We start from the raw sequence: 13,538 nt of genomic DNA on the forward strand, positions 1-13,538 counted from the left end.
GTTGCTATCCGAAGTATTTGCCAAGTTCTTCAAAGGTTGGGTGCGTTGTGTATGTAAAGCTGTGATATTTGAACCCTTGCTATTGTGCTTTGTTTTTAATGATTCTGGTTAATCCTGCATTCTTCTGTCACATTATTTCTAGGCAGTACACTGTCCGTTACAGAGAGAAAGGGGAATCGGCAAGGTGGGATTACAAACAAGTATCCAACAAGCGGGTCTTGGTGGACAAACTAATTCCAGACACTATGTATGAATTTGCAGTTAAAATCTCACAAGGAGAAAAGGAGGGCAAGTGGAGTGTTTCAGTTTACCAAAGAACCCCAGAAACTGGTATGTATTAAGTATTAATCAAAATTGTGCCTGTAAATCTTTTCTGGAATTGTTAAGGTTCCTGTCCAAAAAACAAATAAAATCATCATGTTAAGGTACTTTTCTTAGCAACAATATGAACATGATTTGCCATTACTTCTCCCAGGATGGGCTTCTACTTTCTCAGTCTGGCGTACAAGCTCAGCCTCTGCTTAGCCTCTGTTTTAAGATCAACCAAAGTTGGCTAAGAGGTGCTACCTAGTTGGGCAAAGCAGGCATATGTTTACATGATGTCAGCTTGCTTTTAATTTTCTCCATCTTTAACCAATAGAGCTGCTCCAGTAATTTCTCCATGAAAATAGCTCTCTGGGGCCTTTCATTGGCTATCCGGTCTGTCCTATCCACAAAGCAGCACTATACTGACATGCATGGATGGCTTTAGAACATCTCGGAATTGTTTATACTATACTGTAAAAGGGTGGCATGGAAAGCAAGCAGTGAAATAAATGGGAGTCCACCATCCATATTGCTTCTTTCAGAGTCCCCAGCATTTTGCAAATGGTGGGCATGTTTGGAAATTGAAGGACATGGATTGTGGATGTTGTAAATAACCACCAGAGGGATGCTTGCTGTCTCAGTGAATACCTGCTACATGTTTATAATCTTGCTCCAGAGCCTCATTTAATCAGAATGCTGTTTGCCACCCATCAGCCCCAGTCCATCAGAAAGTCCCCTAGTCTTTAACTAGTGTCCTATTCCTGGCATGAGGGCACATTTCCAAATAAAAGCAGTAGGTTGCAGCCATCCATCACTTTTGTTTTCTAAGAAAAGTTGTGTGCTCTCTTCAGAGTCCAGAGGAATTACTGGAAATAAAAAATTATGAGGCAAATATTTAGGAATGAAGCATCCCTGTGTCATATGAAGAAAGATGTGAGGCAGGAAGCCTATCGGACATTAAAGGAAGTGTTTATTTATGAGTCTTTCTCTCTCTCTCTCTTCCTGCTCTCTCTTTCTCTCTCTCTCTTTCTCTGTCTCTGTCTCTCTCTCTCTCTTTCTCCCTCTCCCCTCCCCTTCTCCTCTCTTCCTTTCCCCCCTCCCCCCTTGTCCTTGTCCTCCCTCTCCTTCTCCTTCTCATGACTGCTATTTATTTTACAGCTCCTGCTAGTGCTCCAGAAAACCTCAATGTGTGGTCAATTAAAGGCAAAACTCCTACTGTTGTGGCTACCTGGGATGCCCTTGCAGAAAGTGAAGGAAAAGTCAAAGGTAAATGGGGGAAATAAATCAGAATAAATTAGAGAACTTTATGGGCAGATTTTATTGAGCAAAAAACAAAAAAAAAGATTGCAAAAGCAGAAAACTACAGGCACAGTCCTGATCTAAATCAGCAAATTGAACAGTGCATTGCCATCTGATTCAAAAGCTTCTCCCTTTTTCAAAAGCTTCTCCCTTTTTTAGGGGGGTGCTAAAAACCTGAAACAATATTAGCCATTCATACAGTTGTTGGGGGAGATTCATATGCCGGAAAGCGAAAGACAATGGTTTTATTTTGAGCTCTGGTATCTATAATCTAGGTCAGGATGAGATCACCAGCTTTAGGATTGCAATCCTGAACTCCCTGCCCCTCTCCAACTCAAGTGTCAGCAAGCTAAAAATGAAAAAACTTCATGGCATGCCACCAACAAACTGATGTAACCTCCCCCACCCCCAGGAAATAACCACTTCCACCCCAGGACCCAGCCCTAAGCACAATGGCACAACAATGGAAAGCCAGGACTGCAGCTGGTTGTGGAGTTTATGGCCCACAACACAAAGCAACAAGGAGAAGTTGCAGTCACTTTGTGTTCAACCACTACAGCGTGGAGATGCAGGGTTAGCAAAGAGCCAACTTCCCATTCTAGGCATGGAGACACACTTTCAGAATTAGGTGACTGTGAGAAAGAGGGCAAGACAATCAAGTTGAAATGCAAGAGAAATGGGGAAAATTTTTTCATTCGTTTCTTTCTTTATTCATTCATTGATTCATTCAGAATCTGAGTGGGGATTTCCTTTTAGAGTTTTCAAGATTATAATTTTAAATTCAGACTTGCATTTCTGAAATCCATGTGGCTCTTGCTTCTTTAGTTTGCCAGTTGTATGGGGCTTGAGTCCATCCTTAGGAAGGACCTGCAGTGCCTAGCCAAGATCAGCAAGTTGCTGGCCCACCTGCCCAGGTGAGGTTCCCTCCACAACTCTGGCCTGCTCCTTCCTTTTAATATCAACTGATATTAAAATTACATCGAGCTTAAGTACTTACAACTAGCTAGCAACAGAATTGGTTCATTCTGTAATCAGAAACTCCTTCCGGGTTTTAACATCATTCACATTTTTAGCTATAAAAATGAGAAGCCAATTATAGAATGTTCTATGTCCTGTTCAATTTTCATGTGCAATCTGTTCTTTGATTGTTTGTAACTTAGGTGTTGGCTTTGTAAAAGCCATAAAAGGATGCACAAAATTATTTATAAATTATAAATTACGTTTATAATTTAAAAATAATATCTAATCCAATAAAGGCAAGCTGTTGCTAATAGGTATCAATATTATATTCTGTTAGCTGCAAAATTAGCTCTTTTCATATTGCAAGATCAACATGAGAAATAAACAGAAGGCAATCTTTAATATGGAAAGGGGAAACTGTCATTTTAAGAAAGTTATAAGACAAAAATAAATAATGCATAAATATAAGGTGCATATTCATTAGTCTTATTATGATATTGATGGATTGAGAATGGTAATTCCATGACTTGAAGTTTTATTCGAATAGTTAATTAATGTTGCTCTCTTGCTGTTCAAGTTTCCTAAGATTTTCTTCATATGAATTCTGAACGATAAAACTACAGGCTATAGGGAAATATTACATGGATGAATATTTTTTTCCCATACAGAGGGAAAAGATTCTGCCTGATGAATAAAGAACTGTGAATGAAAACCAATCTCCCTTATAGTTTCTTCTTTCTAGTGTTCCAAATGCAATTTTTTTCTTAATAAACTTAATAAACTTGAAAAGTCATTCAGTCATGCTGTATTATAAATTTGTGAAAACAAGTTCACTTAGCATTGTTTATTTCACAGAACCATTAGCAATGCTAATGCAAGGCTCTTGTGCAATCAGGAATGCAAAGGGAAGAGCACTTTTCTAATGAGGTAACACAAATTAAGCCTTAGAAAGTATCCTAGATGTCACCACTGGTGGCACAATCCTTGTGCATCTTTAGTCAACATGAAGGTGTCGTCTTTGTTTTGGTTTTAGTTAGTTTCATTCATTTTGTATATACAATAATCTTTTCATGCTTAAAATAGCAGTGGCAGTATCCTTTCTAAAGCACTGGGCAAGTGAATATGTTCATTTTAGTGTATGTTCACCTTATATTGATATATACAGTAGTAGCCAAAATTGTGGAAATCTTTTGGGAAAAGTGTATTTTTGAGGTTTGATGGCTAATAACACCACTTTTTTTTTTTTTTGAGTTTCAAGATAATCATATTCCACTGCTGGAATGGCCTGGGAATGGCCCAGACCTTAACCCAATTGAAAATTTATGGAGCCAACTAAAGAAACTTGTTAGTCAGAAGTGACCCAGCAATAAACCCCAGTTAATAGAAGCAATCATTCAATGTTGGTTTCACATTATACCAGCTGCAGAACTAAAAGACTTGGTTCACTCCATGGGAAGATGTTGTAAGGCCAGAATTCATGCTAAAGGTTACCCAACTAAATATTAACTGACACGGTGATAATTTTTTTATATCTCGTTTCTTCTATTTGTTTCACTTTTCTTCTTTATACTGTAACTGCTATTCTAATAGCAAATCCTTCATAAAAGTTATTGCATTACACTCTTGATTACAATTATCTTTCCATTGATATATAATTTTATGGTACTACTTCCCCCCCCCCCAAAAAAGTGGTGTTATTAGCTAGTTTTAGAAAATGCACTTTTCCCAAAAGGTTTCCACAATTTTAGCCACTACTGTATAGTACATACAGATAGTTGTCGACTTATGATCACAATTAAGCCCAAAATTTATGTTGCTAAGTGAGAAATTTGTTGAGTGAGTTTTGTCCCATTGTACGACATACAAGTTAAGTGAATTGTTGCAGTTGTTAAGTTAGTACACCGGTTATTAAGTGAATCTGGCTTTTCCATTGAAGGTTGCAAAAAGGGATCACATAACCCCAAGACACTGCAACCGTCATAAATATGAATCAATCACCAAGCATTTGAATGTAAATCACATGACCGCAGCAATGCTGCAACAGTCATTAATGTGAAAAATGGTCATAAATTACTTTTTTCAGTGCCACTGTAACTTTGAAATGTCCCTAAATGAACTATTGTAAGTCGAGGACTACCTGTATAGGATAGTATCAATTATAATGCACTAAGTGAGTGAATCTGATCATCTTGTTAATCTGAACAAGTTCGTTCTTTCTAAAGCTGGGCATTGGAATTTCATGTTAATGTGTGCCACTATGTAGGTACATGTATATGTATGTGTATCAATGGTGGGTTGCCCCCGGTTTGCACCGGTTCTATATAACCGGTAGTAAAACCGGCGGGAGGCTCCACCCACCAACCCCGGCGTCATCAGAATGCATCACTGATGACCCCAACGTCATCAGTGGCCCCGTTGTGAACCAGTAGTAAAGGTAAGTAAAACCCACCCCGATGTGTATATATGTACACACACATATTCACACACTTGATACATTCTTAGTACACACACAGTGTTCATTTTATACTAATATATTCAGAACAGATTCACTTGCCCAGGACATTAGAATTGACCACAACAGCTATCTATATATAATGCAATATCTTTTATACCCCAGCTTTTGACTTGACGTGCATTGCCAGTGTATTAATTTTAGTAATGCACGTTCTAATTCATCCTACCCATACAGTCTTTCCGCTGGAAACAGGATTGTTTTCAGTTTCCTCCTTCCAACCGTCTGCCAAATTGTTTCAGAATACATTCTCTCATACGCTCCGGCACTCAAACCTTTCGGCGCAAAGTCCATTTCCTACCCGGGAGACACCACATCTGCTTCAGTGGAGGGTCTGCAGCCTGGAGAGCGCTATATTTTCAAAATCCGTGCTGGAAACAGGAGAGGCCAAGGCCCTCAGTCGAAAGCCTTCAGTGTCGCCCTGCCAGCAAGTAAGTACAGTGCCTCCATTGTTCACACCCTTCTTGTTTCCTTTTTAAATTTATCACGTCTCGATAATTTTGGAACAATCCCTGCTCCTTTCCAGATGATTGAATAGTTTGAGGAGTAGGCGTAGGAAATCATCTAAGTCAGATATGGCTCTTAAATCTCTGTAGCCCCCTCTCCCACTAATTTCAGACCCCTTTGTTGGCCTTGGAGGTTTTTAAAAGGGAGACAGGTAAATGAGGTGATAAAAAGAGGAAGAGTGAAAGCAGCGAAGTGGACTTTGCCTATATAATCAGAGGGGTGCTGCTAATATTTAAGAGCTAATTGCTGGCTGCAGCAACCATGCTGCTCCATCGGACATCTGACTGATGTATTAGGCATTGAGGCTCATTTCTGCTGCCAACTGGCTCAAAAGATTTTTTTTAAAAAAAATTAACAATTGACTCTCCCAAATCAGCTCCTGTACACCCTTACTAATGCCTTGCCCACTACTGGCTTCAACTGTACCTCTTTTTACCAGGAGGTAACTGTACCTCCAGCACATAATCTCTGAAGAATTTTTTTTTTTTTTGACAGAGCAAAACTTTCTCATGCAGGCTCATTCAGCCCTTAATTGGATGGATCCTAAAACATATCCTTTTAGGCATCAGATTCTGCAGGGATTTTCAGTTAGATTTCAGAGTCTAGATGGTGGCAGAGGTTGGGCATATTCCATTGGTTAATCCAATTAAGCTATCTCTGTACCATTTCCATCTTGCCCTGGGTAATTAAAATATAGAATGACTGTCACAATCAGAATGTTCAGAAACAAATTTATGTCATCAAAATGTTTTCCTTTGTTTCCTGATTCCAATGTTTGACTATATTCTCTAAATTAATATCTGAGAGTTATATTTGAAACTGATTGATACTTTTACTTTGATAGTGACCATATTGCGTGGCGTTTAACGTCAGGTATAATTTCTAAAAGGACAGCTGATGGCATTTAGTTTGTCCCAATGCTGAGTAACTGACATTTCCCCCCTCCCTTACTCTTCTCAAGAATAAAAAAAGTAATAAAGTCTAAAAGTCTTTAAAAATTGACGTTAAGCTAAATTTTCATGTCCAAAACACATATTTTAAAATATTTAATTAATATTCATATCAGCTTTTAATTTTAATATTTTATCATAATTATTATTTTAAAAACTATCTTGTGATAATTACAATGCAATATGTTATTTCTTTCTTTTTCTTCCTTCCTTCCTTCTCTTTCTTTCTCTTTCTCTCTTTTTCTTTTCTTTCTTTTCTTTTCTAAAATAATTTTTTATTTTTTTGTTCACTTCTCTCTTGTCTCTTTGTTTAGCCAATACAGATGAACTGAAGACAAATCAACAAACAAATATTGAAGAAGATCCAGTTTCTGATCCCAAGAATAAAGTTTTAGACAGTTCAAAGAAAGAAGCAGAGCTGAAAATGGCTTCTCATTCTACAGAAGACATGGTTGATTCTGTCAAGGCAATATCAACAATGCAACCCAAAGTTCAGAATGTTAAAGGGAGTGCTAAGTCCCATTCCACCATTAAAACTGCACACACTTTCACATCCTCAGATAAAGCACTTCACAGGACACGCACATTAGTAAGGGCACGGCAAACAAATACTGATAAGCCATCTTCTTCCATTCCCAAACATACAGAGGATGAAACAAAGAATCTAGGACAGGACAGACCTAACCTCTCTCCTGTCCCTAAAGCTACTTTAGATAATTTGCCAATAGATAATGAAAATAACAACCAACTAGACAATCTGGAGGATAAGCCAACAATGTTTCCTGGAATTCCAGAAGAGAGTCAGTCAGTTTTACTTTCAAATAAACAACTGTCTGCATCTCAGAAGACAATTCATAATAGACCCACCAAATTGCGTGTTCCTTCTATATCAATTAAATCTCCCTCACCAACGGCAGCTGCAAAGTCTCAAAATCATTCACATCACTTCTCTTACAAACTAATTACGCCTGATACCAGTGATAGTCCTGATAGCGATAAGAGCAGAGGAACAGAAAAAAGAGAGCAGAAATTAAATTCCAGGGCATCTTCTCCTCAGGGAGGTTCATCTCCATCTGTGCAAACAAAGCCTCTCACATATGCTAATCGCCATGCATTGAGAGATCCAAAAATAACTACCTCTGCTGTTTCTGCTGCTGCTACCCATACTTTACCTCATTCACATGTTTTATCTTCTGATAAACATAAGTCCAAGGGAAGAGAGAATTCTGATGATAGTGAAAATGAAAAGAGTGAAAAAGAAGGCGATGAAGAAGACAAACAAGGCTCATCATATTCTAGACCAAATTTTAGGCCCTCTTCAGGTCTAGCAACGTCAGAACGCTTTGATTTATTAAAATATAGATCTGTTATTACTTCTAACAGATTTGCAAATAGAGCTACTAATAATCATGATGCAAGAATGCAAGCACCCAAAGATCCTTCTGCTACACAGTCTTCCAAAGTTCATCCTCAATTTAGTTCTCGTTTAGCATCTGGCAGTAGTAGTCTTAGGTCTAATTTCAATATCAATAAAAAACAGGGAAGTAAAAATGAAAATCCTCTACCATCCACTCCTCTCCGTAGTTACTCACCACCCATTTCTAAGCAGTCTTCTTCAGTAGATGATTTCAAAAGGAAATTTGTGGTTGAAACTAAGAGTCACCACAGGGTTATGCCTACTAACAAACCTAATCTTGTAAACACCCAAGAAAATAACCATAATCAAGAAAAAGGAACCACAGATACATATTCCTCAAGAGTATCTACAGAAAAATCATTTCCTCGACATTCTCCTACTTCCTGGTCTCAACTTGATGACCTCAAGATCAAGACTACATCTCCTAGGACAAAACAAACACCATCTTTGTCAAAGAAACCAAGCACTGCTTTATCCCGTAAAATGGCAGAATCCATTCGTTCCTCAAAAGCATTAACTGATTGGGCACAAATCCGATCCTCCTTAAACTCAAGAAGTGATCTGACATCGCTTTCAAAGAATGACAAAGAACTTACTGATAATGACAGTTCAGAAGACAAGGAAACAAATGTTAAAGAGGAACAAAGAGGATCTCTTTTAACACCTGCCAAAGAAGTTCCCATATCTAGAAGAATACCTACATCTTTGTCTCAGGGAAGAACTCGCTCTCTTTCAAAACATTTTAATTCTCGGTTTGATAGAACTGATGAAAGATCTCCAACTCAGTTGTTACCAGAAAAACAAGCTGGGTCAAGGGATATAACTTCTACCGAAGTTACCTCTGATATGTATAAATTGCCTTCATCTTCCCAAAGATCTAAATATGTACAGCCAATATCTACCTCTTCCAAAGACACAATCAGAGATTATCAATACAGTAGAGAAACTTCTTTGAAACAAACTCGCCTTTCAGAGCCCCATTATCCATCTGGGTCTAGAATTTCAAGTAGGATAGCATCCCAAATAAACAAAAAGCATGGACTTTTCCAACCAACCCCTACAAAACTGCCCTCCTCAAAAATACATCAGTCGGTTTCAAATAATGATGATGATTATGAAGACTATGACCAATCGGATGTAAACAAAGATCCTATTTTGTCTTCATCAGCCAAGACTTCACAAATTTCTAACAAACTGAAATCCTTGCCGAAATTAAACTTGACTTTGCCACACATATCTGAATCTGTGTCTTCTCATAGTCACTTGACTTCTAGTGTTTCTCCAACACATCCCTCAACTTCTCCCTCAGTGCCTCCTATTCAACGAATACAGAACTCAAGATTATTAAATCCTTCTCAACGACATCAGTTTCGATTTCCTCATAGACAAGGTGAGATAAAATTCATAACTTTCTATTTAAATCGAAAGAGAAAAGTTTTACCTTTGGGCTGTAAGAATCTCATTAGAGGAAACTAGTTTGTTTTGGAGCCATTCTCTTAGTTTTGTGTCATAAAGATTTGGCAGTCCTTTTGAACATATGCACAGTTCTTCCCACAGATATCATGGAACTGGTCTTTCACTGAAAATCATTTTGTCATCCTCTCTCACTAAGAAAGCCATATTTTTGTCTAGGAATCAATAATCATATTAGATAGTCTTGATTCCTGGTAGATGGGTGTTTCTTATGTTTTTTAGATGTTTCATATGCTAGGTTAATTAAAGAAACTTATTTATTAGAAAGCACATAAGTTTTATGTATTTAGGTAGTATACAGAATTGTAAAGCAAAGCAAAATACAAATACAATGTGTAAATGAACACTAAAATAGTACTGGCGATATGAAACATGCAAACACACTTTGTACAGACATTTATTAACCCAATATGATTAGATAACCTAAGTTAAGCAGTGTACTGTATGTATACCTGAAAGACACATTTATGCATAAATACCATTTATGAAGGGTATTTTGTCAAGTTGAAAAGATTTGAGTTTAATGCCGTGAATTGTAATTTTGTCTCCAAATGTTTGAATGCTGTATGTTTTCACCATGTGTGTTTTTCAGGTAACAGTGGGAGACCCAACCTGAAGACAAAAACAGATCCAAATAATAAAATAGTTCCAAATAATAATGGAAAACGAAATGGACAAAAAATAATAAGTGGTCCGCAAGGAGTAAAGTGGGTAGGCAGATCTTTTAAAATATCTGAAATATTTAATTTTATGTTCCTTTGAGTTGGAGGACATTTCAATCAACATACTGCTTTTAGATTGTAGATCTTGATCGAGGGTTGGTGCTGAATGCCGAAGGGAGATTTCTCCAAGACTCCCAAGGAAAACCTCTCAGAGTAAAATTAGGCGGAGATGGCCGCACTGTCGTTGGTACGTTGTATTCTGATGTTCTACGGTATGATTAAGGCTTATTTTGTCCAATAAACTTCCCAAAGAATTCTACAATGTGATAAAACCTGAAAGTAAATAAATTATTGGTTTTCTAACTTGATTTATATACCTGCCCATCTCACTTTTATGTGGCTCTAGGCAGCTTACAATAAAACAACTGAGAATGTGAAATACAGGGAATCCTTGGTTCATACAGTGACTATTCAAAGTTACAACGACACTGAAAAAGTGACTTGTGACTGTTTTTCACATGACTATTGGAACATCCCTACAGTCATGTGATCATAATTCAGATGCTTGGCAACCGAGTCATATTTATGATGGTTGCAATGTCCCTGGGTTATGTGATCACCTGTTGCAACCTCCCGACAAGCAAAGTCAATGGGGAAGCCAGATTCACTTAACAACCATGTTACTAACTTAACAACTGCAGGGATTCACTTAACAATTGTGGCAAGAAAAGTTGCAAAATGGAGCAAAATCCACTTAACTATCTTGCTTAGCAACAGAAATTTTGGGCTCAGTGGTGGTCACAAGTCGAGGACTACCTGTAATTGAGAATCAAAATAAAAACACATAGCAACTGGGCATGATCTAATTCATCATCCATACAACCAGGTGATGGGCTCTAACTCGTGCCCAGGGATCCTGGCTCAAGCATAAAACCAGGTTTTCACAGCCTTTAGATTGGATGGAGCCAATCTAAACTTAGGGGCAATGGGGACAACAGCAGAAAAGGCTCTCCTTCTGGGCTCTGCCAGCTGTCACTCTCTAGCTGATGGCACCTCTTCCTACCAGGGGTGAAATCTACTTACCTTCCTTACTGGTTCAGAAGTGCATGTGCGCATCACATGCGTGCGCAGACCTTCTGCGCATGTGCAAAAACACATTATTTCCTGGTTAAAACCAGGAAGTAATGACACTCGGGTGGGTGGGCGGAGCTTTGCTCCTCCATCGCTACTGGATCACTGAACCAACGGCCAAGAACCTACTGGACCGGGCGATCTGGTCCGATCCGGGAGCATTTCACCCCTGCTTCCTACCAGATTGGATAAGACAGGTAGAAACAATCATGGAGTGAGATAGCTCTGTAAATAACCTTGTCCTAAGTTGTAAAGACTTTAATGGTGGCAATCATTAATTTGAATCGTACCTGGAAGCATACTGGAAGCCAAGGCAACTCCTAGAACTAGAGATTACTCACATTATTCAGATAACATACCTAAAACAAGGCAAAGCGATCTGATCATATGAGCCTTTTTTTTTCACTTCTCAATAAAACTCATCTATCAAGCAAAGTATGTATCTAAAGTATGTACATCAGGAAGCCATCAAAAGATTTTAAAATGTGCTTCTCTGTTTACTGTTCTTTGGATGTCAGTTCATTGTTGGCTGAAATGGAACCTCTACACCCAAAATAAATGATTTGGGTAAAATGTGTCACTGTCTTGAAGTAGCGTTCCTTGTGAAATGTACCACTTGCCTTTTTGTAGTTTGGTAACACAGCTTGGTCTCTTGACAACAGCTGATGCATTTAATTGAGCAACAGTGGTAGCCTCAACAGTCTGCTGTTTCTCACAAAATTAAATAGGATTGAGAGGACTGGTGATGGCTGCTGTGTGTCTTACAAAAGGCATTTTGATCTAAATGAACAATTGCCGCATCAATCTTTTTATTAAAAGGTTTGTTCACCATATGGAAAATAATAATTGAAGCAGAAGAATCAGTAGTTCTGTTGGGCTTCCTGGAAGAAGTCAGTATATTAGGAAGGGGTGCTAAGGATATTAGGAGGGGGTGCTGAGCCGCGATGGTGCAGTGGTTAGAGTGCAGTACTGCAGGCTATTTCTGCTGGTTGCCGGCTGCCAGAAGTTCGATTCTCACCAGCTGAAGGTTGACTCAGCCTTCCATCCTTCCAAGGTGGATAAAATGAGGACCCAGATTGTTGGGGGCGAGAGGGCTGTAAAGCACTGTAAAGCGGTATGTAAGTCTAAGTGCTATTGCTATCTAAAGATTTTGTATGCAGGCAATTCTCGACTTACAACATTTTGTTTATTGACCATTCAAAGTTAAATGGCAGTGAAAAATGTGACTTATGACCGTTTTTCAGTTATGACCTTTGCAGAATCCCCATGATCATGTAATCAAAATTCAGATGCTTGGCAGCTGAGTCATATATATGACTTTGGGCTGTGTCCCAAGGTCATGTGATCCCCTTTTATGACTTTCTGACAAGCAAAGTCGATGGAGAAACCAGGTTCACTTATCAACTAGATTACTAACATGTCAACTGCAGGGATTCCCTTAACAACTATGGCAAGAAAGGTCATAAAATGGGACAAAACTCACTTAACAAATGTCTCACTTAACAACAGAAATTTTGGGCTCAATTGTGGTCATAAGTTGAGGACTACCTGTAGTATGTTTTACAGAATGGAACTACAGCCCTGAGAGTGATTATTTAAATGTTCAATAGTTCCTGCATCTTAAATTGCATGTGTCCGATTTTCTAGACAATGATCTCACTGAAATCCAGTACTTCCCAATTCCTAATATCATACGGCAGTGGTTGAAGTACAATTCCCTCTTCTTGTCTTCTGATAGATTCTAAAGGAGCTCCAGTAGTAAGTCCAGATGGCTTACCTTTGTTTGGACATGGAAGATTTAGCAAACCTGTAGCAAATGCACAGGATAAGCCAATAATAAGTCTTGGAGGTAAGCCATTGATAGGCCTTGAAATGGTTAAAAAAACCACCACTCCTTATACCACAACAACTACAACAACTCCTGAACCTACGACGACTCCCGAACCTACAACTACAATTAGTACAACTACTCCTGAACCTACAACCACTGTGCCACCAACAGAGAAACCACGACCTACCTGTCCTCCAGGCACCCACACAGAGAACGATGAACAGGGGAATTTTGTATTAGACTCGGATGGTCTGCCTGAATGCTACTCAGAAGGTACCCTCTCTTATGTTGGCTAAACATCAGCAATATCTTTGAGTATATCTACAACAAAAGTTGTGACATGGGGGAAAGGTGCTTGCTTTCCAGCAAGGCTTTCCAGCTGCTGGGCTAACAAAGCAGGTAAGATTCAAGCTATCAAAAGCTTGAATTAGTAGTTGAGGAAGAAGAAATGATTCCCTGTTCTCTCACATCGGTTGCAATGACAAATTGT

The 13,538-nt window shown here is 38.6% G+C and overlaps 1 protein-coding gene across 1 annotated transcript in view; it reads left to right on the top strand.

The window, feature by feature from the left end:
- The window catches only part of FNDC1 (fibronectin type III domain containing 1), an 80,936-nt gene that overhangs the window by 36,804 nt on the left and 30,594 nt on the right, over positions 1–13,538 (top strand). The window contains exons 5-11 of the mRNA XM_034428546.3: positions 143–330; positions 1,465–1,572; positions 5,320–5,508; positions 6,849–9,341; positions 10,017–10,135; positions 10,222–10,333; positions 12,956–13,321. Of these exons, the coding sequence (XP_034284437.2) occupies positions 143–330; positions 1,465–1,572; positions 5,320–5,508; positions 6,849–9,341; positions 10,017–10,135; positions 10,222–10,333; positions 12,956–13,321 (3,575 nt within the window). The remainder of the gene's footprint in view (positions 1–142; positions 331–1,464; positions 1,573–5,319; positions 5,509–6,848; positions 9,342–10,016; positions 10,136–10,221; positions 10,334–12,955; positions 13,322–13,538) is intronic.

The sequence above is a fragment of the Pantherophis guttatus genome, chromosome 1 (assembly GCF_059756535.1).
Source record: "Pantherophis guttatus breed Tessera chromosome 1, ASM5975653v1, whole genome shotgun sequence".
NCBI lineage: Eukaryota > Metazoa > Chordata > Lepidosauria > Squamata > Colubridae > Pantherophis > Pantherophis guttatus.